The 24,385-nt window shown below is 47.6% G+C and overlaps 1 protein-coding gene across 1 annotated transcript in view; it reads right to left on the bottom strand.

Annotated features, from left to right (window-relative positions):
* PRKCH (protein kinase C eta) overlaps positions 1 to 24,385 on the bottom strand; it is a 229,761-nt gene that overhangs the window by 76,716 nt on the left and 128,660 nt on the right. Inside the window, exons 7-9 of the mRNA XM_080808358.1 lie at positions 23,890 to 24,017; positions 20,820 to 20,963; positions 20,460 to 20,633 (exon numbers count right to left, since the gene is read on the bottom strand). Coding sequence (XP_080664484.1) covers positions 20,460 to 20,633; positions 20,820 to 20,963; positions 23,890 to 24,017 — 446 coding nt within the window. The remainder of the gene's footprint in view (positions 1 to 20,459; positions 20,634 to 20,819; positions 20,964 to 23,889; positions 24,018 to 24,385) is intronic.

The raw sequence follows: 24,385 nt of genomic DNA, 5'->3' as shown, positions 1-24,385 counted from the left end.
AGGGCCTGCGTTCTCATATTCAGGCTTTAGAGAACCTCATGAGGCTTTCCGAGATCTTTTATGCTTCCTTGAAGGTTCTCTACAGGAAGGAATGTTTACTGAGCACACACGATACCAGGTCCCAGGTAGAGAGCAAGGATGGGAAAATGAACGTGGTCGCACACCTGCTCTTGGGAAGTTCAGAGAAACTCGGAGCACATCACCCTGGTGTGCTAAGTGCAGTGAAGGCACAAAGAGGTCATCATGGGAACAGAACAGGGGCCCCTGAGCAGCCCGGAGCCCAGGGAGGGAAGTGGAGAAAGCTTCTAACAGGAGCTCAACTCCGGAGCAGGAGTCAGGCTGGAGCTGGGAGGGGTGGAGGTCTCTGAACGGCTGAACTGTGAGGCGTGAGGCAGGGCACAACGGCTGCCGAGGGAGCCAGTCCCTACGTGCTGGAGCAGCTGTGGGGGGCCTCCCTGGGACACCGATACTTTCATAACCGAGTGCTGGTAGAAAAAGCAAAAGGCTGGTTAGGGTGCTTCGTTTCACCTGGTCCACAGGCCCCTCCAGCTGAGAAGTACAGGCCCAGAGTCCTACTGAGATGGACAGTCCTTCACCGGTTGGTCTCTACCGTAATTAGAGCCCCAGTGTCTGGGCTCAAACAGGTGGCAGCGTGGTGCTTGGCTTGAAAAAGACTCCAGTGAGCATCGGACACTCCACATTCCCTAAAACAGCACCCGCTACAAAAACCAGTCAGTCTGCCCAATGTTCCTGCTATGGAATGAATTCCAGCAACCTGAGGGAAATCTTTCCTATTTCTCGAGCACCCCTCACAAAGCAGAGACGTGCATGTGACGTTCTGACAGGAGGCATGAGACGACCTCCCACCTACAACTCCACTCTCGGTCTGCGCTGTTGACCAACGAGTCTCCCTGTTTCCCTGACAAACGCTAAGTGACGCTTCACAAACTCAACTGAGAAGCAAGGAGAGGAAGCATGTGCCGGGACCCCTGAGTTGAGGGAGGCACTGCGTAATGGACAAAGGCTGCCCGTGAGTCACTTCTGGGGCAGGAAAGAGGTTCCAGATCCCAGCCGAGGCAGAGGTTACAAAGACAGCGGTTTCTGTGTTTAAGCCTGTGTAGCTGGGCATTCCAGCTTTTCTGAAGTCCAGTTTCCTAGAAACAGTCTGGAGACCTGCACAGCTCTCCCTGAGGCCTCTGGCTCCTCTAGGGCACATTCTGCCCTGACCTGCAGGGTAAGAAACCCAAGGTCCCCGAGACAGGTTTAACCTCAGTTCTAAAGCCAAGAGGCCCAGCCCTTTGTCTGTCCTGTGCTCCTTCTCTGCTTGCCATTCAACCAACCGTGATTGCGAGTCATTAGCAGGAGTGAGGGACACCTGGGGCTCCTGGGGGAATAAAAGCAACTCAGAAATCCCTTTGTCCCAGCCTCGGTGTGGATTACAGGAGGCCAAGGAGCTGATGCCTGGTTAATAATAGAATTCCTGCCCCACTGCATTAACCCGCCGCAGCCTGGACCGAGTCTGTCCCGGCTATCAGCTCAGACCTGCTACTCCAGGTCCAAGGGGATAAAAATATCCTCTGAACTGACAATGGCTCTCGGCACAAGCAGCGTGCGTGCCCGAAAGCCCCTCGGTGAGACTATTCCTTAAGAATTAAAGCTGATGAGCAACTGCACAGACGGAAGTTTGAGACAAAAGGCGTGGGTCGTTGAAAGTGTCACACCAAGATGGTACCTGTGACAGGTGACATCACCTAGGGAGGGTGACTGCAGAGGAACAGGGTCGCTGTGGTGGGCACCTTTGGAGGTGTCTGTTCAGCTAATCGGTCTCTTGGAGAATGGCCTGGCATGGTCATGTGGGGAGACATGGGACATCCTGCAAACAGCTGGTGGGGACCATGCTGGCCACTCCCTCCCCAGTCTCTTTCCCAGAAAATTGGAATTGAGACAGAGAGGTTTTGATTTAGGCTGTGTGGAGTGCAGGAAGTGAGAAACATGAATTAGGAAGCTGAGGTTATCTCTGTGGTGAGACCATGTGAAAGGTCTTGGTAAAACAGTCCTGAAAGCATGGTGGGAGGAACGGATGGACGGATGAAAAAATGAAGCAGAAACTATGGTGAGGTGAAGACAAGAGCTGAGGGAGCACGAGGGAGCCAAGAAGCTCCCCGAGTTCCTCCTGCTTTTCCAGTTTCAGATCTCTGAAGAGAGCTGGACGATTTTGGCCCCTGGCTTCCACGACACACCACGCCCCGTATCTCTGCATCTCTATTTTCACTTCTCCCTTTTTGGCATGACCTCGGCTAAGTTGTTTTCTGTTACTTGCTACCAGGAGAATTTTAACGGAAACACACACCAATTCTTAAGGGGCAAGTTTCCTTACTTATAAGTCTGGGATAACCGCACCGGTACCTATAGTGATGGTGTGAGGATTAAACTAGAAGCGAAGTGTCTTGTAAGAGCCAGGCCCAGAAGAGTCTCCACAAACAAGTTTTGTTATTACTCCATCATGCAAAGGGGCTAAAGTTTATTCAAGGAGGGCTTGTGCCCAACGCCCCAGTCGCTGGTGTCACTGGGATGAAGCCCGGTGCGGTGGGGTACGTGGGGTACGTGGCCTCGGGAGCCAGGACACTGGAGATGCAAAAGCGGTTCTCGCTGTGTTGTATTTATTCTTTCTCTCTTTCTCAAAATGCCCATCTGTAAATTGGGGATCATAAGATGACTGAACTCCCAGGTCTGGGAGGATGACATGATTTAAGCTAAGAGTTTCTAACAGTGTCAGGCACACAGTGAGGATTCAGTAAGCGTAAGCCAACAGCATCCCCCACCCATGGCTGCCACCTCCACTCTGGCTTCGGCCACCATGGCTGGCTCCTCCTGGGGCTCAGCCCCCGCCACAGGGGAGCTGCAGCATCCTGGGCAGTGAGCCGTTGGCCAGGGACACAGCAATGAGGATTGCTCAGGGGCTCTCGGGCCACAAGGAGGCAGGAATGAAACGGCAGCTGAAACTGCACCTGTGGGTACAAGGCAGGCATCTGGAGAGCTGGAGGAGTCAGGGGGATGCCTATGCCCATGCAGGGGTGCAGGGCATTTCCTGGCACGGTCATGGCCTTGAGCTTTGAAGGAGGACTTTTCTTTCTGGGAAATGACTACTAACCAAGCTGTTACCACACTGGATTTGATAGCAAGGGTTTTGGTTCCAGCAAGCACTCTCATTTCCTAATATCTGATGATAATATTCTCTATTTTAAGAGCTTTATATTCATAATTGTTATTATGGCAAAGCAAACGGACTAACATATTATAGTGAGACGTCTCGTAGTAGCTCTTTTTCCTTTCCATAAAATTGATTCACTCTAATCGACAGATTAAGATTTTTCTCTTTAAAGCAAGACTCCCCAGTCCCTACATGTAATCCACAGGTAATAATTTCAGTTGAAGACGTATTACAGTGACAACATAGATAACCTTTTGGAAATAATTTAAAGAACAGAAACAACATTTAAGCTTAATGACTAATTTAATGATTACTTTAAGGGGATGTTTAAGCTAGGAGCCTCACCTAGACTTACCTACCCAAGTCCTAAGAATTGGTTTCGAATTATTTCTAAATGAGTAACATCAATCCTCTATCGAAAGCTACAGAGTGCCACTGACTGGCCGTGGGCAGGGAGAAGGAAATCTCTGGTAACAGACAGCATTATGTTGAATTTCTCATAAGTGCTCCTTGCTTTATGATTTTTCTCCAACAAAGTAATCCACGGGGTGAACAGGGAGTTCAGATCAACAGGAAACCGTTACTGACGTCAAAGAGGTCACAGTGGAAAAGCACCCTCATGAGGAAATCTGATTGCACCATGCCTGAGCTGGAAACAACTTAAATTTAACCACATTAATAATGATTACAAAGGCTACAAGGAAGAAACAAGGAGAGGGAATCTAATAGCTTCATTTTTTTTCTTTCTTTGACTTAACCATCTGTGTAGCCCAGAAGACAACAGCCACTAATCCAATCACTCAGCCACTCCTCTCTTGTCCACGGGCAGGATACATCCTCTCTGAGCTCAGAGACTAGTCTTTGGGAAGGTAAAGTGTGTCTCCGATCGAACAAGCCCTTAGGAACCTGCCTTTCAGAGCTGGAGGGACACACAGCCCTTTGCAAAGACCAAGTGCTTTCCCAGTAAATGGGATGCACTGGCCATCTCTTGTAATGAAATGTGACAAGGCTCACCGACGTCTATACCAGACTAGGCTACGGGAGGCGATCTAACTCGCCGTTCAACACACAGTGAGGCATCCAAGCCAGAATATCCTTAAAGCATAAATAAGTAAGCAGTCAACATATGACTGGAGATAGAGCAATGGCGGGGCTTAAGTCCCCCCATTCCTGGCAGAGTCACCTCTGGTCCACACACATCTCGTCCAGTCTTACTGGGCTGAGCTGCCTTTGTGCACTTGGTCTTGTTTTCTAGAAAGGACCGGAAGTCTTTGGAGGCAGGGCCCAGACCTAAATGATGTATCTCTAATACCACCAAGCTTAGCGCCTGGACCTGGGGAACTAACAGGACAGGAGGCCGTTTCTGTTTGCTAATACACTGTAAACTAGAACATTAGAAAAGCTGGCACAAACTGCCAAGATTAGTTCTATCCATCCATTTTGTGTGAGTCAAGGGCAAAGAAGTCAAGTACCTTCCCCATAGCTGAAATAGTTTGTGGGATAGTTGAAAACGACAAGGTCTGCTTGACACATCACTTCATTTCCCTTGATTTACAAAACTTTGGCTTTTCTGTTTTTACAAGGAATTGTGTGTGCAGAGTTCAGATGTAGTGATAAAGTAAATATAAGGAAAACTGAGGGAAAATAAGTGAAATGAAAATAAATCACCTATAATCCTGACACCCAGAGAAAGATAGAAACAAAACTATCTGTGGCCCATAGGTCCAAGGAACTGGAGATTTCAGGGCAAATAAGAAATTTTGAGGTGTCTGGGCGGCTCAGTGGGTTAGGCTGCTGCCTTCGGCTCAGGTTGTGATCCCAGGGTCCTGGGATCGAGTCCCGCATCGGGCTCTCTGCTCAGCGGGGAGCCTACTTCCCCCTCCCCCTCTACCTGCCTCTCTGCCTACTTGTGATCTCTGTCTGTCAAATAAATAAATAAAATCTTAAAAAAAGAGAGAGATTTACATGGAAGTTTTTAACTAGAATTTACTTACCCTTATGGCCTATTTATACTTAGCACTCTTTAAAGAGAAAAAACGAAAATGAAAAACCCATCCTTCTTTCTTCAGTTACGTCACATAATATTGCCTGATGTTCTCTGTCACTAAACTTGTGATTTTTTTAACAGCTGCATACTATTCCTGGTACCATTTCTACGGAGTCCTACAATTAGCTGGATTGTTGATTAAGTTAATGGAACTAAGAGGATGTGGTATGACTCGTCTACTTATTATACTATGATAAAGATAATTTTTATTGGCCTGGAGACCTGGAACAGACTCTTGCCTAATGCGCATGGTGTTTTAATTCTGAATTAAACATGCAAATCTAAATTCTGAACTTCGCAAATTCGCAAGGAAGATACCTTAGGCTATTATTCGCTTTCTCTTTCTTTTATTATTCACTTTTATTTTATTCAAATTTATTATTATTATTATTATTCAAATTCAAATTTATTATTCAAATTTATTTTATTATTCACTTTTTCTTTCTATTATTCACTTTTAAGTTTGGTCACTTAAAAATACGAGCAATTGGATTGCTCTAAATCGTTATTTCACACGGTACAATTCTCTGTGTCAAGATTTCGATTTAAGCACCAAATAGAAGAATGTCTATTAAAGAAATATATGGATTTACTTTGTACTGGGCTATAGGAGAAAAAGTAAAAATGCCATTTATTTATTTAGATTATTTTTCGTGAAAGAAGTTCCTAAACTTTGCAACCTCTTAAAGAAGGCAAGATTTCATCTCTTCCTGTGATCTGCAGACAACTTAGACATGTCTGCCTCACAAGAGGAGATTCTGGGTTATAGTTGTCTAAATAAACATTTTGCCCAGCTAGAGAAGTAGCAGATCTCGCCAAGAATATGGTCTGTCTGCCTTGAGAGGATTCCTGGGAATCTAATGGCCGAGAGTCTGTTCCTTCCTCTGCTCTGCAGTGTTGAGGCACCTGCTGAATTTCCATTTGGACTTCATCCCCCAGGCTATTTTGAGTTTGGATCTCCCAGCACAGCGACAATATGTTCTCCTCCGGCCCTTTAGCTCGAGAATGAGATGTGTTCAAGCCAATGACACCCTCCCTCCCCCAGTCCGTTTCCAACCTTTCCACACTGTGGGCCAAATACTGATCTCCACCATCCCTGAAGGAAGAAAGATGCAAACCTCACCCACAGGCAGGCTGACCAAAGTAAAAGAGACATAGTCTGATAAGATGAGGGCAAAGCAATTACAAATAGATTAAAAGGCTTAGCCAGGGGAAAAGATATTGTGTTAACCTTGCAGAGAAGCTTCCACTGGCGAGGTGGAGTTCTGATGGGCCCTTTAAACCCCGAGGACAGAGACAGAGACAGCAGCATCAACAATCTCATCCCAGACCCAACTGGTGAACTGGGCACTTGGCTCCTCCACCCATAAAACCACTTCCTTCTGATTCTTCTGTCTGACTCTCTGCCATCCTTTCCCACTCTTGCTTAGAATTCCTTTCGCAGCTGTCCTCTCCTCTCCATCTACGAATACCTAATGAAATATTTTAAATTGCACTTTCAAGTATACCCAAAGGACACTGAGGACACAAAATCCAATCTCCCATCTGAACCATGATTATGAGCAACAAACATCTTACCACCGGGTTTCCTGCTAAGTGAATTCATCATATTCGATTCCCCCAGGGTCCCTTCCTACCACTCTCCTACCCTAACAAGTCTTAATCCATTCTCCCTCCTTAGTGTTTCCTTGACTACACTCCCATGACCACTGCCTCAGAGCAGGCACGTCTGACAGGCCAGAGTTTCAACATCCTAACCAGGTCGGTGACCCCCTGGTTTCCTCCTTCTGCGATGGCCACCAGAGAGCGCCTCCTAAAATGTACTTCTTATTTGCTCTCTGCCTTAAAACCCTCACCAGCTGCCTTCACCTCCATGACTGAGGCTAAGCTCAGAAGCAAAGGATGTCAGACCCATTAGGGCTTTGCTTCTCCACTCCCCACACTTCCTCTCCTATAATCCTGCTGCATCAAGTTTTCTGGGGTGTCCTGGGCACGTCACACATTCTAAGCCTCTGGGCCTTTGCACTGCTCATACTTCTGTCTGGGAGGCCCATTGCCTTTCCTCCTCTTACCGCCCCCACCCCCCGGACTGCAGGGCACATACTCATCCTCCAAACACAGCTCAGACAGCCCCTCCTGTCTCAGAGCCCTTTCAGCCTCTGCAAGGGCCAACTGATGATCTTCTTCTATCATATGGTTATGGGTATGGTATGTGTATTGAAAATGATCCCTGATTGCAGGCAACCAGAGGGTAGGTCCACACTTTGTTTTTCCATGGGTCTTAGTTCCCTGGCACAAGGAAGCATTTACTGAATTGAATGAAACATGCACCCTAGATATAATTTTGGCATTCACAAGAGGAACAGCCAACGTGTCTAGTGGCCGGGGTCTACTGAGAGTAGTACTGAGAGTACTACTGAGAGTACTCAGCCCAGATGACAGCATCTAAGGTCTCTTGTGACTTTAAGTGGAAATAGCGTACCCATGTATGGAAAACAAACAAAAGAGAATGGCAAGTGTGCTTCCCCCAAAGCATACTTGTATTGCTAGCAGCACATTTTTCTAGGCTGGTTGAGAAATGTTTCTTAAAGTGTTGATTATCTCTGTTTGTAGAATCCAGTCACATGCATCACACAGGGGATGGGAATCTGACTCACAGAGAGGCTGGCACCTCTCTCGGTTCTGGGTGGAGGCGATTTTCATAAAAAGTGACTGATTCCACACCTTGATGGCAGAACAGAGGCACAGTCATTGAATGTGGAAACAAGAGAAGCTGTGCTCTTTCAATCCCAGGCTTTTAAACACGACCCCTTATAGACATAGGCTCTCTGAGCTAATCTTCAGCTCCCCAGCCACCCCAGGCTCTGATACGTCTGTCTTATCTCAGGAGGCTTTGCTGTTCAGAACTGCTGGCAGGATGCCAGCCCTGGCTCATGCCCAACAGACGCCCTGTGCTTCCCTGGCCTCCTCCCAGGCCTGGGGCCAAGCCTGAGCGACGTCACCCAGGCAGCCACTGAGAATAGGTACAAGCCCCCAAACAGAAACTTTGCCGTCTACAAACTCATATACATATTTATACACACACACACACACACACACACACACACACACACACACAGTAATGCTTATAATTTTCTAAGCAAGACTTGACACACTTTGCTTTGGACACCTGTAAAATGTCAAGTGATCTTCTAGTCCACTTAACGTCTTAGATCTAGGACAGACCACCTGCCATTCATACCAGGCAGTGGTTTTCAACCAAACAGATCCTCCTCCTCCTGGGGGACATTTGGTAATGTCTGGAGACATTTCTGGTTGTTATGAGGAGGGAGGCGCTACCCACAAGCCGTGTGTGGAGGCCAGGGGTGCCCCTGAGCTGACAGTGCACAGAACAGCCCCCACCCAACTTAAAAAGGATTATCCTGCCCCAAGTGGTAACAGTGGGTAAATGATATTACATGATGCAAATAAGTGACTTTTTTTTTTTACAGGAGAGGTTGAAAATTCACCAGGCATTTTCTTGTTCAAGCTATCTGACCTGTTGGTGAAAATCAAAGTAGTGGGGATAAAGTTCTGAGCCAGGGAAGGGAACTTCCTGCTTTCAGATCTGTTCTGAAGCGCAAGTACAAAGGGACAGATCGAGTTAAGGAGCAGTCCCTGAGTTCCATAGGCTTCCAGAAGAGAAACTTTGACCCACCTCTAGGTCAACGCTGTCCAATCTGCCCTGACCTTGCTGGTTATATCTAACATACCTTGATCTGCTTTTCACCCACTCACTGGTCGACAGACCCTGATTTAGAAGGTCTGGGCTTGCTGTGGACACGGGCCAGTCCCCACCTCACAAGCTGATCACAGTTCAGGGTTCCCTGAGAGTGAGGAGGTGACAGAAAGCATAAGGAAGCAGATGAAGGAGATTCCCATAGTCCACGGCCCAGGAAGGGAACAACACTTATCCGGAAGAGGGGAGGAATTTTGCTGGACCGACTTTCCTCCTTTGTTTTGGTTGGGAATTATATATTACATCATTTTAAGGTTTAAAATCTCATACACCATGAGAATGGAATTAAGAGATTCCGGGAAAAGTTCCAAGGCTCCCTTCATAACAGCTAAGCAATAAATCATTACCGGCCATCCTAAAGGCGTGGGCAGGAGCGAGCTGGAGACAGAGCAGGCTCTTTCACGGTACAAATGAAGTACAAGCCGGATGCCTCGCACAGAAAGGAAACAGGAACTCCCTGGGTGGCCCAAAGGGAAGACAAGGGCATGCCAAAGCCCTCCAGCAGGGAGGGGAGGGTCTGCTGGTGAGACCTGGCCAGGGTATCAGCTGACAACTGGGGCAGGAAGAGGAACCCTGCCCCAGAGCAGAGTCAGTCTTGATGGCATGGGGTTAAGTGGGGGAGCTGGTGTCTCTGCAGCCTCGCACCGGGACTGTCTGTGAAGAGACCAGTGTACTCCGAGGGACGAGGATGATGGGACCGTGGCCGTGGAGAGCAAGGAAGCAGGCTGGGCGGTGGCCCCCCGCAGTGTGCCTCCAGCCTTGGGCCCCCAAGCCTTTGAGTGCACAGGACCCAAGGCCAACCAGCGGCAGTGCTGATACCCCTCCCCCCAGTCATCATCACCAGGTCACCAGGTCCTCAATTCAGGACACCCATGTAAAAACAGGGGTGTGCTTCAAATGCAAATGCAGCTTCCAGAGAAGAGCCCCGATCGATTGGGCTGTTGTAAGTCATGCTGTAATCAACACGGGGGCTTGTGTATTTTTCTGAATTCGTGTTTTCATTTCTTTGGGTAAATGCCCAATAGTGCACCTGATGGATCATATGGCATTTCTGCTTGGAATGTTTTGGGAAACCTCCATACTGTTTTCCACGGTGGCTGTGCCAATTTTCGTTCCCACCAACAGCGGCCCCTACCTTTGCAGCAGGCAGAGCGTACTGTATGGACTTGCTGAATTCCTCTGTTGTATGCCTGAGACTAGTGAAGTGAGTGGTGGGCCAGCTAGACTCAAAAAAGACAAGGCTCCTAGACTCTCTTCGAAGCACATGGCTGCTCTGAGCCATCCCTGTATGCAAATCCCAGAACCGTCTGAGACCAACCCACCAAGGGCGGATGCCAGCTGACGGAGCCTTATAAAGGGCTGGTTCAGGCCCACAGACTCCATGAGAGAACAGCAGCTCCACAAGGGTGTCCCTGCCCAGTCTGGTTCCCTGCTGCTCCCCCTGGGGCTTCTAGAAGAGCCTCAAACCTAGAAGGCACTCGGTGCCCATGTGCTAAATGAATAACTACCACCTCGCCTCACCTGCCAGGGGCGACTCCACAGATGGCCAGGTGGGCTGAGATCACACCGACAGGTGAGGCTGATGGGTCGCAAGAGGCCCTGGGGACGTAGTTCCTGGGCTGAGAAAAGATGGCCACGGCTGGGCTCTCACCAAGGAAGTAATGACAGAGAACTCAAGGGTTTCAAACCTAGAATATATTACCATCTATGGTTCCCACCCAGAGCAGTCAGGTTTTGACACTGCACAATTCTGTCCTCAGGGTGGGGTGAACCCCCTCCAGCCATTCACAGGTGTAGTTGGAGGCCCTGAATGTCCCTGTCAGTCCTGGCAGGAGTCAACCCACCTGCCCAGGGAAACACCTGCCGGCTACTGCTTGGTGTCGGTTAAAGCTCAGATGCTGGCTGGATAGCCTCGCGGGCCCTCTGGTTACATGTGCGAGGAGAGACTGGCACACAGGCAAGATGTCCCCCAGAGCTCAGTGCCCATTTTCAACTGCCTTTCCTTCTGCAGTCTAACAACCGTGTTGACTCCACACCCTCTACTGTATCCTTCTATTTCATGTGTGTTGATCCTCTCTTCCCAGCCAGACAGGATTAAAGGGCCTGCTTCTCTTGCTAGCACTCAGAGCGATCGTGAACGGACAGACTGTTCACTGAACTATTTGATGAAAGGCCCGTCGCCTTCTCCTCCTTGGAGCCAACTCCGGCCCTCCAAGCCTCGTGCTCCACACAGGACCCCGTTGAGGCCGAAGCAGCTATAGTCTGGCAGGCTCCTGGTCTCGTCAGTCAGGGAAAACCAGAACAAAGCACTTACCACCATAAAGCATCGACAGTCCTCAGGAAGCACTGGGCCAGTTCCGACCGGGGCAAGTCTTGGATACATCCAGGGAGGGAAATGACACACGATCCAGGCACCACCTTACCAAACACGGCGGCGGCAGGTCTCCACGATCCCCAGATCATCGATGTGGACCATGGCCAATGACAAGGCCAGTTACAACTGAACAAGCCCAAATCGAAAAGCATGGCAACTCTTTCAAACCCCTCCATCACATCACGTCTCCAGGCCGTCCTGCCCAAACAGGGAAAGCCGAACGGACAGCACGAACTCCGCCTTCTCCTATTCCCATTCATTTACGTGGCCCTGGGTAGCCACAGAAAGTTCTGTGTCCCAAGAGGACAGAAGCAAAGTTCCCCTATGACCACCCCCCTCCCCCAGAAATCCAGAGCCTGGAGATGGTCTGTGTGCATTCTGTCCCCAGATGGAACACTACTAATAAGTTGGGAACATGCCCAAATGGGAAACACCATGTTCTGGCTCATTTTCTATTTTGATCTGAGCCAAAGGCAAACTATAACCAATGACCCATAAGCAGACGGAATAGTATTTGTGGCAGGCATTGCTCAGGGAAAGGAGGAAACCTAGTTCTAAACAGATAAGACGGAAATATCCTTAGGTGTTTCACAAAAGGCTGCAAAACCAGACATTGTGAAAAGCTGCCTTTATTCCTGCCTAATGACACTATTCTCAGCACATGTTCAGGGAGAAGACATTTCTACGGGAGGCTACTGCTTGGTGTAATGGCAAAGATTATGGCAAAGATTATGAAGCTAATGACCTGGTTAAGAATCCATGGTCTGCCTCTCGCTTGCTGTGTGATCTGGGACAAGTTATTTAACCTCTCTCAACCTCTCAGTGTCCAGATCTCTAAATGAAGACAACAGTATTCTGCACTACCCTGATTGTTCATTGTACAGATGTTCCCAAAATGCCAGCATGCACAGCTGCACAGGCACCGGTAATGCGGAGAACACATACTAAGGTCTCAACGAAGAGTAGGTGCCATTCCTCTTCACCCATTGATTCTTCCAAGCAGATACCCCTCAGGCTCTAAGAATCCACCAGCTCTCCAAAGGCAAGAACAGAGCCTCTTCAGACCCTTGTCCTTTCTAGCTTTTTTGGATGCGCTTTGCCCTCTCCTCACTTAACCACCGCCACAGGGTCTCTCCCCTAGTCTGGAATGTCACGGTAACTCAGGGCACCGCGGGTCACGCCCCTCCAGGGCCCAGTGTGCCTTCTCCTCCACTAGGCTGGTCTCTGGCAGCAGTTCAGCAGACAAACAGGCTGGCGACTGCAGCCAAGTACCCACTCAACACTCAGGAAAGGGAAAGAGAGCTGGAGGGACATGGAACAGGTCGGGGCTAGGCAGGGCTGGCGGGGGGCTGTGGGGGGGTTGCACAGGGCTGCGGGGGGTGGGGGACTGTGCAGGGCTGCGGAGGGCTGGGAGTTGCAGGGGGCCGCAGGGGGCTGGGGGGCTTGGGGGGGTAGGCTGCACAGGGCTGCAGGGAGCTATGCAAGGCTGGCAGGGGGCTGGGGGACTAGCGGGCAGCAGGGGGCTAGGGGGCAGCAGGGAAAGCTGCAGCCTCCCACCCACCACCTGCGTGAAGCTAACTGCAGGGTCACTCTCTGAACCCCTAGGCCCGTGAGAGAAAAACAAAGATTCCGGCGGAGTTGCTTATAAGGGTAAAAAAAATCAAATGCAAGACCTTCCTAAAAACAAGGGGGCTATGAATTAAGCCAGAAGTAGAACTCAGAGTTCTGACACGGGAGGTGGCAGTGGAGTCGCCTGCCTGATAAAATTCTGAAAGATTCATTCCAGAGCCACAGGACTCGCTATCTCATCTGTCTGTCTGTCTCAGACACACTCGCAGGCATGCACACACTCCTTTGCAAATATTTCCTATAACAACAAAGGAGGAAACACAGAGAGAGTTCTATCCCTGCATTCTCATGTTGCCAGGTGATTTTCAGAACGTATTGTACGACTTCAATATACTGAAATCACCGTGTAGCAATCATGTAAGCAGACGGCGTTTAGCATGCAGATTACTGGACACCTTCACCTTGGGAAGTAGGACTTCTGCTTTGTTGACCAATATTGGAGGAGTGGCTTCCTCTGGAAGGCTGTGTCCCTGCCAGAACTCGGGGTGCACTGCTTCGTGGACAAGACTTGGAGGCTGATGCTCTGAGGACCACTGACCACCCCAGCAGCCACACAGACATCCTGAGGAAAGCTCACCCCAGCAGCCACACAGACATCCTGAGGAAAGCTGGACAGGTAGAGAATGGGTGGGGGTAGAAATCCAGAGCACTGGGCTTCTGTCCCTGTCAAGGAAGGGAGTGTGTGTTTGTGGCCCACCTGAATGCAGGAGATTTCAAACACCAACACCGCGGGAGCATTCCCAACAAGGGAGGCTCCGCATGGCTTGTCTCTCTGACCTGGGCCTGGGTCCTGCAGATGACAGGCAGCCCTTGGGCACCAGGCACGGAGTGTCTTAAAATGGAAATTTTTTTCTTCAATTAACTGGGTCTCTGAACAAAGACGGAGGCATCTGACCAGTATTTACTTTGCCACTCCCCCTCCTGCTACTGCCCCGTCTTTGTTCTTCCGTCCCTCCACACTCAGCTGAGGCTCCAGGAGGAGAGCCAGTGGACAGCCCCCCCCCCCGGAGGGGGGGGTTGGGAGCTGGGAGCTGGGGGTGGGGGTGAGCAAGGCCTGGATTCCAGGCTGCAAATGCCAGCAGGCTCAGCGGCTGACTCCGGAGTCACTGCTGAAGATGAAAGGGCTGTGAAGTGAATTTCACCTAGAAGAGCAGGGAAGGCAGGGTTCACTAGGCCTGCACCCCAGCAGGGACCCTCCCTTCCTCCACCCTGGCTTAGCAATGGCTCACTCCTCCCCACCCCCGCTGGTAAAGGAATAGAGTCTCAAGACCAAAATCAGCAAACAGAACAAAGAGAAAACATCCTCCCTGCCACTGCCTTCGAGCCATCCCTGGCAGTTGAGTTGGCATAATTTCCTTCCAGGCTTTTCTTGGAGGAACTAGGTTTGCCAGTGCACCATCTTGGACAGAACCTGACATGGATACATGCCACTAACCTTCTTAATTCTGTCTTATTTCCTGGGCTCTAATTTCCTGGTTCCACCATTTACTGTATCAGATTTTAAGCAAGTGACTTAACTCCTCCGTACTTTATCGCTTGGCAAAATGAAGATAATAATTGCACCTGTCCTATAGGGCTTTTGTAAGACGTGGAACCAGCAAATAATACATGTTAAATGCTAATGACAGTGTCCAACACCGTATCATTTCGCCATGTAGCATTCATTATTGCTTTACTGGCTGAAAATCTCCACCCAATAATATATTATTTAAGTCAGTTCCTACTGCTAAAGTTGTTCCCAACATTTTCCTATTATAAATAGTGCACTGAAAATTAAGCATCTTTATGTATATACATATATATACATATACCGTATAACATTTCATTTTTTTGGTTAGCTTCAGAAATAAAATCAACAGATCTCAGAGTATGAACACTTTTATGAGTCTTGATCCAGATTATCAAACTATTCACAAACTATAAGGATTTATAATGCTATCACAAATGTATGAGGACGGCAATTTAATTACATATTTGCAGGTAACAAGCACTATCATGAAAGAATTGGAGGCAATAATTTACGAGCTCAAAATCCTAAGAAGCAAGCTTGATAAATTATGTACTAATTTGAAATTTATTTTTTTGTTTTTGCCAAGCACAGGAGTGGCTCTAAGATTTCAACTTCTGGGATATTTACTATACCCTCCGTATGGGGTCTGTGCTGGCCCTGGGAAGCCCCAGGACGTTTTTCTTTGGTGTAAAGAAGGAGGCAGTCATCACAGCAGTGAGTCTTACTTCTGAACAGTGCTGCACACCTACAGAGCATTTCTGCATTCTCTCCTTTGGTCCTCACTACCATCCTGCTTTCATTTTAACCATGAGAACTTTAAAGCTCAAAAGAATTTTAAGGTAGGCTCGAGCCACTCCAAGGAAAACAAAGCTGGAGGTACTCGGGTCTTCCACGTCCAAGAGCAATGGTGCTTGCATAGCAGCAGGATGGAGGGGAGCCGAGGCAGAGAGGAGGTGCTGACGCAGAGGACAAATCAGGGACAATGTGCACTGATGGGTCAGGGCACAGAGCCGGCTCCAGGGTCAGCCTGCCCCGGAGATGAACCTTGTCCCTCCTACTCACAGTCCAAGTGACCCTCTGCAAGTTACCCACTCCTGGTTCCCCGTCTCTGGGCCCCAGAGGCACTCATTCCATGGGGCAGGACATTAGAGGAATAACAGTTCTCCAAGGGTTTTTATAATGAGATGATACTTTGCAGATAGCTGGGTGTGACCCTAATACCTCACCTCGGCTCGCTTATAAATGCTGAGCTTAACAGTTCAGCATAACTCACGGATTAGCGTCTCATTTTAGAGGCCACAGCCTGCCAAACTGAGTGGTTACAAAGAAATGGATCTCTCCCGCTTCCTTGCAGTAGTTAGCATTTTCTGTTTGTCTAGTTAGCTTTGCAACAGCAAATGGGGATAGTCCCTGGGGATTTCTGACAGATGGACAGATGCACAGCAAATAAATGCCATGTATATTACGAGTCTGATACCTTGCAAGGGGGAGAGAAGTATGAACTACAGCAAAATGAAAATTGTGTCTCTCTAGCTCAGCAGGAGAAAAAGTCACTTGATTCTTTAGGCTGGTTCCCTTCGACTTTATCATCTAGACTTAGGACAGGGGGAAATTCCTTTCACCCTTTGCTTTGGAGACATCTACTGCAAAACAGAAGCTGTATAAACATTGGGGTACAGATGGCCCTTCTTTTCACTACATCTGTATCTTTGGGGTAAATCCCCAGCAGTGCAATTGCAGGGTCATAGGGAAGATCTATTTTTAATTTCCTGAGGAATCTCCACACTGTTCTCCAAAGTGGCTGCACCAGTTTGCATTCCCACCAACAGTGTAAGAGGGTTCCCCTTTCTCCACATCCTCTCCAACACACGTTGTTTCCTGTCTTGCTAATTTAGCAGCAATGGCCACGGTCGCCAAACTGTGGAAAGAACCAAGATGCCCTTCAACGGATGAATGGATAAGGAAGATGTGGTCCATATACACTATGGAGTATTATGCCTCCATCAGAAAGGACGAATACCCAACTTTTGTAGCAACATGGACAGGACTGGAAGAGATTATGTTGAGTGAAATAAGTCAAGCAGAGAAAGTCAAGTATCATATGGTTTCACTTATTGGTGGAGCATGACAAATAATATAGAGGACAAGGGTAGATGGAGAGGAGAAGGGAGTTGAGGGAAATTGGAAGGGGAGGTGAACCATGAGAGACTATGGACTCTGAAAAACAACCTGAGGGTTTTGAAGGGGCGGGGTGGGAGGGTGGGGGAACCAGGTGGTGGGTATTAGGGAGGGCACAGATTGCATGGAGCACTGGGTGTGGTGAAAAAACAATGAATACTGTTACGCTGAAAATAAATAAAAAATTAAAAAAAAAAAAAAAAAAAAAAAAAAAACAGAAGCTGTAACTCCCAACGTCAGTTCTGAGCGCTGGTGGAGAAATAAAATCACCTTGCAATAACGACCGCCACCTTGTGGCCATACATGAAACTACCGCTAGGGAAAAGACCCCACCAGTGCTTAAGGCCCGCTGAACACGGGAAATTCCGTGTGGCCACCAATAATTTGTTATATTGTATAATTTATACTTTTCTAGAAAATTCTGCACTGTTTATGCTATTTTCATTGGGCTCTCAATCTGTTCCAGGTTTATTCTTGTTCTACTCTGCCATAACACAATCTGTGTTGAGACCTCAGACTGTTCTATGGAAGCACAGGGATTTCCTTTTGCAATAGGGAGTTGTGTGAGACATTTCCTTATTTGTTCGTTAGCTATCTTGAAACAACAGCCACTGCACGACCAGACTAAATTCACTAATGGCCTCTCAACTGTCTGATTCAAAGGCCAGTAAAAATCATCTAACTTAATGTCATAGCAAATTATCCACTCTTTGGCTCAGGCCCTGGACAGATGATTTGAGGGTAACCGTGTCCGATTCATGGTATGAGTCAGACGCTCAAGCTGGCAAATGTAGGTAGACAACTGCTAATTAACCAATGGTACCAACCTTCCTGACAAGGGTGTTTTCAAGCCTGAGCTGTCACCCTATTCCCTTCCGAGGTAACAGCTGGATGAGAGAGATGAGGACAGGGAAGGGCTTTTTGTAGGCAAAGCACAGAGCACAGGAAATAGAATTTTAAGGATTCTCCAGGAAGTGGCAAGGAGGAGCACAAGGAAGGCTCCAGGGGAGCCCTGGACCTCAGAGATGGGCAGCCCAGAATCAGACAAGGCAGCAGGGGCCAGCTGTGTGGGTTCCAGGGCCTTTGGAATGAACCACAGACCAGGAGTTGAGGAGGATGTGGCTCCCTGGAGTCCAGACTACAGGGGAAGGAGGAAGCAGTACAGGAGCAGCTGGGACCTGTGTAGCTGTTGGCTGATGCCCCAGCTCCTTCTAATATGCTCGGACGGCATGGGAGGGGGGTGACTCCAGTACACCCTCACTTCTCCCAGCTCCCAGCCTTCCCCAGCCCACTCGTGGTCCTTAACAGCACAGATTTGAACACAGGTGATGCTCAAACATCTGTGAACGCTCAGCCTCGCTCAGTCAGAGGAATGCCAATGAGAACGCTGAAGAAACCGCCTATTTCAAACTCTCCAGTCGTCAACGTGATAGAGCGCATGGCAGGATGGGATGGTGGAGGCAAGTGGCCTCCCACAGCTGGGAAAGAAGAGTCTGGGCTCTGCAGTCAGACCACCTGGAGCCCAAACCTCTGTCTCTTGGAAGTTAAACTTCTTTAGGCCTCAGTGTCCTTATCTGGAAAATGGGAGTGATGCTAACCTTATTTCACAGGGCTACTCAAAGGATTTAATGAGACAATGCTCATAGACACTTAGAACAGTGCCTGGCATATAGGTGACAAGATGTTAGCCATCTTTCACCACTATGGGGATGGAGGCTGATGGGACTCAGTCCCAATCTTCAATGTACACACCCCTGGCCAAGTGATACCACTTCTAGTTGTGTGTCTTAGACAAATAATAGAACAGTATGTAAAGACAAAAATACAAAGGGACTCAATGCAACATTAATTGGAAGACTAGGTACAACCTATAGGAAACAAGTTAAATAAATTGTGCCAGGGTCTTCTTAAAAATTTAAAAATTTTAAAAATTTCAAAACTTAAAAATGTGGCAGCTAGATACGTACAGATATGACACAATCTCCACATTAAAAGACTAAGGTATACATTACATTAAAAGACAAAGTATGCTACCATTTGTGTTTAAATAAAAAAAAAACAGAGATGCATATATGTATTGTGGGTGTACGCTTTCATGTGCAAAAGCCTTTTGAAAGGCAACACGTGCAATCAGTAATACTTGTTTCTTTCAGAGAAAGGATCTGAATATTTGAGGGTGCTCCTATTACCCACTGCAGAAAGTTAGCTTTTTTAAAAGTTAAAAAATAATCTGCTACGTCATTCCTCTGCTTAAATCTCTTCCTTTTGCTCTTAGGTCTAAACTCTAAGGTCCTTAACAGAGCTTATGAGGCCCTTCCCAGCCAGGCCCAGGTCACCTCTGCCCCAGCCATTCTCTCCATGCACCCCCCACCAGGCCCCACACTTGAAGTGCGCTGAGCAGTGTTCACACCTCCCACTCTCACTAACCACTACACCTGTGCAGGTGCTGTTCCCTAGATGGCGTGTTCACCTCCATTCTCTCTGCCTCATCATTCTAATTTGCCCTTCGGGTCCGAGCTCAGCGGTCGCCTTCCCTAGAAAGGCACTGTAGGATCCCTGGTACCGCGGGGATGTCCCTATTCTGCCCCCACCACACCTTCCATGGCCCAGACAGTAGCAGAGACAAGGAGCGCGTCCCAGGTTCTCTTTCCCAAAATGCCTTTTGACTGGAAGAAGGTTCTGGAATATCTGCGGCAGACCTCTGGGGACCTTCTCGGGAGCCATCTTTCCTCTTTGTTGAGGACAGAAGCCAAGTTCTAAGCCCGATGCCAGAGAGAGAACAGAATGCCCTGCCCTAGGAGATGAGTCAAGGGTGGTGGGAGCCAGTCAGGGTAAACCTGCTTATCTTGCCTGGATACTTGTGCTTCCCCCATCCTTTGCACCTAAGGGAAAGTGGGTGACTCAGGTCTAGAAAGATTTTTTCTCTCTTTGATAAAAGGAGAGAGGCCCACAAGGCCCATGGGCTTCTGTCCTTGTGCTTCCTCCTTCAAATCCATCATACGAGGTGTGATGTTGAGGACTGTGGCAAATTACTTGAGAGCCCATGGGGAAGAGATGCCCCATGTCACCAAACTATGAACCGAACCTTAACATTGTCACTGCCAGACTTCAAGGAAAAAGGGTTGTACTCATGAGCTAAACTCATCCTTTCCATTTATCATGTAAAGGACTCGGTGGGGTATTCTGTAAACTGTGGCAGAAAGGATTCCACATTGCACACCGTGATCAAGTAGACAGACTTGAATCCCAGGATCAGTTCCCAGATATCAAACAAAGCGTCCATGATGGAGGCAAGGGCCAATGCCTTGAGCCTTGACAAATTAAGTTTCTCTCTCTGCACCTACCCTGATCTGAACTTTTGTGCCAAGATCATAACTAGCTCAGCATTTAGGGGTAGAGGCAAGGTCAGTCACCAGGATAAGCAGCCCATGACATTTACTCTGTTCTTAGGTTTCCATAACCTTCACTCTCCTACAGAAGACTTATGTTCGAAGACCTTTTCAACCTTCAAGATGATCCTTCTCTAGGACACCATGACAGTAAGCAGTTAGTTCATGGATTTCAACTTTCTCCCAGAGGCCATCAGAAGTTACTGGTACCTCCATTCAGCCCTACAATGAGAGTTCATCCCTCAAAAGTCTGATGCACTTCTTTATGAAATCTTTAACATCTTATTGTCTCATCTCTTTAAGAAAGGAGGCTGCTGAGGTGGTGAATGTGAGTCCTACTTACAGGGGTTTGAAAGCAGCAGAACAACTGTGTGAGGAAGGGGTGATTGCGAGCCAAGGACAGGATCCTTTTTTCCGTCATTGTGCATTCCACGTCGTCATCCTGCAAGATCACATCCTTCTTCAGCACCTTCACGGCATAGAGGTCTCCTGTTTCTTTTATTCTTGCAAGCATCACCTGTGGCAAAGCAGGAAAAGGGAGCACAGGCGTGAGACGTCTGGAGATTCTTAGGATGTGGGAACACATGGGGCAGAATGGGCCCGGCAGCTGGCAAGTCTGAGCATGAATACGTACACGCACACTCAAACAACATACGTGTAGCATGCTAACTTTAACCCAGATGCCTCAGAAGCCAAGACTCACCTTCCCAAAGCTCCCCTTCCCCAACACGCGGATGAACTCAAAGTTGTCGATTCCAAGTCGGCTGGAAGAATTAACCCCAATTCCATTTCCTTCTTTGCTGTTTTCCCTGCCTTGTCGTCTTAGAGTTGACCTGGAAACGAGCTTCTGTAAAGGAGAGTAGGAAAACAGGGAGTCAGAGGTCGCAGCATGGGCTTGAAGCATTTATGGATGGAGAAGACCTTATCTGCTGCTTTAACTCTCAACACAACAGATGGGGAAAGGTCCATTCAGCTTGACATGGGATCAAGTTCTGCCATTCAACACTACTTTAGTTCCATCTCCTGATCTGTGCTTACTATATCTGGGAAAGAATCGTTTTAAAATATATCTAAGCCATCGAGAGTTTCAGTTTGAACTCAGACGGCAGTGTATAGAACAAACGCCTTAGTCTGGTCCCTCCAGTGGCTTGGTAGTTTTCCCCAGGATGGTCAGATTCAAGAGCGCCACCTGGTGTCCATGTCATTCAAAGAGCGGTTTTCACGTTTGCTCAAAGGATCTATACTAGGATGTGAATGAATGAAGCAATATTCATTACACAGTATTTAAAATTATATAAGAGAAATAAAAATTAATATAAAAACTAGAATAGTGAACAAATGTATGAAGGATGAAATGAAATACCTCTAATCAGCACCCCCTCAAAAAATAAAAAATAAAAGCAATTACACATACACACATAACTACCTCTACACTTGATTAATTTTTAAAAATATAACAAAATTGTGATTTCATAATGGACATTTTTATTTAACACTTTGTAAGTGTATTTTCCATAACCTTCAAGAACATGAGTTTTCAGGGCTGTCCTGTATTCTGTTTTATGGATGGGTATATCCCAGTTTATTCATTGATTCCCCTGCTTATTGGAAACAGGTGATCTCCCATCTTTTGCCAGTTTCAATAACAGCATCATGAACATCCTTGCAGGCGAATCTTCAGAGTAGGGTGATTAACAGTCTAGGCACTCAAGCAAGCTGCCTAGGTTCAAATCACAGCTCAGTAACCTAATCCTGTAACTCTGGGCAAGTTACCAACCCATCGTCTCTGGGCCTCAGTTTCTTCTAACAAAGAGGATGTTACAGGACCTGCCACACAAAATATTATGAGGAATGAAAGAAAGCACACAGAGCACTTAGATCGGTGCCTGGAAGGTTCAATACACAGGAACTGAGCTGCTGTCATTATCATCATGATCACGAGCATCCTCTCTTTTCTTATGATAACTTTCTGGAAATGCAATCTTTGGAGCCAAAAATGTCAATCTTCAAGACTCTTGATACACAGTCAACTGGCCCTCTGGAAAGGCTGATGACCAGCACAACCAGAGCTCCTTCCATTCCCACCACACTGAACCAGAAAAAGGTGTGGCCTCCCCCATGGATAACCCCGTCTCACTGGTCCAAGTCCAGCCACAGCGAGGGAGCTCCCTAAGGGCAAGATGACTTGCAGAGGTCCACCTTGGGACATATAAGACAAGCTACCTTGTCTTTGGATCTAGACAACAGATCTAAAGTCTAACACTCTGAAGCTTTGCCCTAGTTAGCTGAGAAACCCCAGCTTATCTGGAACAACTTCTAAGTAAAGTTTTCAACAAACAACAACTGTGCAATTGCTCGAAGCTATAAGGCTTTGACTGACTCAACCCAATAAAACAGTGATTACAGATATAAAATGGATCATCTTTAAAAATCCCATTGTTTTTAGTAGTTTTTCCCCCCAGATCTCCGATCATAAATGTTTCAAAAATAGAAAAACTTTACTAGCCTGAGTCTCACTTCCTCCACTTAAATACTTCCCCTGCTTGGGCTAGAAAACTCTAAGCCAGTATTTCTCAAAAAAAATTTTTTTAACCCATTCTTCTTAATTCTGTTTCATGTTGTGCTGTCTAATGACAGGTAATTTTGGCTTTTCCACTTTTAAAAAATAACATTAAGGATCCTTGTTTCAAGTGTCAAATGACAAGTGGCATTCCCCATTCTACAACTTGTGCCACATGGCCTATCTTATTCCCATGACATTTTAGGAGTGCTGGTGCAGGCCGAAATCCTTAATCTGTGCCATGTGGGAACAGCCATCCCACACATTAGAAATCCCCTTCCTGGTGCTGGCAACCTGCCTGTCTGTCCATGGTGTAGACATTACACTTTGCTGATACTTCCCTGAAATAAAGGAATACAATTTCAGTTCAAGTCCCTAATCGACCAGTAATAAGGAAAAGGGGGTGGTGAGTACAGACATTTTCTGAATAACCAAGAACTTGACAGTGATTGTGCTTCCCCTCCTAAGAACTCAAAGATATTTAACAGGGAAGCCTAGAATTTTCCTAAACCGGATATGAAGCTACAGCTTTCACACACCAGGACAGGGGCCATGGCTCTTTCCCAGCGCTCTGTAGTCTCCAGCCAGGAAGGCAGCAAGAGGACACAGGCCTGGGAAGTGGTCGAGGCTTTAAGGGTCAACAGCAAGCGGAGGTCACTTGGGGAGGCTGTGAGACAAAACATGCCCAAAGCAACGGACAACTCCACCCACTCCCAGGAGCTGAGAGGAAGGAACTCCTGTTTGTCGCTGAACTTGAGAGATAAATACACAATCCACAAACAAAAGCTGCAGAACGGTGAGACTCCAGAGCCGCGGAGAATCTCAGAGATCCAGTTCAACCCCTTTGGAGAGGAGGACGCTGAGGCCTATAGCTGCCGGTCAACTCTCCTGCCTGGGCCCCGGCAAAGAGGGTAACCCAAGGCCCTGGACTCAGAGCTTCACCACACCACACTGACAGGAAGCTAATTAAAAAAAAAAAAAAAAAAAAAATCCTCCTTCTACTTCCTGCTATATCTGCATGCTTGTGATTTCTTGTCACATCATTGTATAAAGAACCTTTTTTGTGGAACAAAATGCTCTTTAAAAATACAATAAATCTGTTTATTGTGTTTGCTGAGATTAGGAACTTGGATTATGCTGCCTGCGCTCATTCGGACTCACCACATCTGAACAACTTCTAAATTACAATACGTCGAAGAAAGCCAAGTCTCACCGAGGTTGGAGATATATTTCCGGGCTGGAGGCCCATCCCGGCCAGGGTCTTGGCCAGCTCCACCGCGTTGACCCCGCAGTTCGGGGCCACGTTCGCCTGACATCGGATGTGGACATTCATCTTACAGACTGGAGGGGGGCGGGAAAGAGAAGGGAATCCAGGTTCAGCAAGGAGCCAGGTCAACATACGCTGCAAAAAAAGAACTTTAATAACCTGAAAGACTGGCCGGGGGAATGATCCAGGCAGAACAACGCCATCCTCTTGTTAAGCTGAACTTGCACTCAAAACAAACCCTGACGTTGCTCCCCTGCTGGTTCACGCAGCAGCGGCAACCCTGGCATGCTGACGAATAACACACTTCAGATGCACGTTTTTGACATTTACCTCGATCCTGTGTAAGAGTCACTGCCGATTTAACAGCAAGACTCAATACAGAAATCAAAACGTTCATCACCGTGACATTTCAGTCAATTAACGAACAAGGAATCGTGCCAAC

Source organism: Martes martes, assembly GCF_963455335.1.
Source record: "Martes martes genome assembly, chromosome: 7".
Taxonomy (NCBI): Eukaryota; Metazoa; Chordata; class Mammalia; order Carnivora; family Mustelidae; genus Martes; species Martes martes.
The sequence above is the reverse complement of the archived record's forward strand: the minus strand, read 5'-3'. Positions and strand labels throughout refer to the sequence as shown.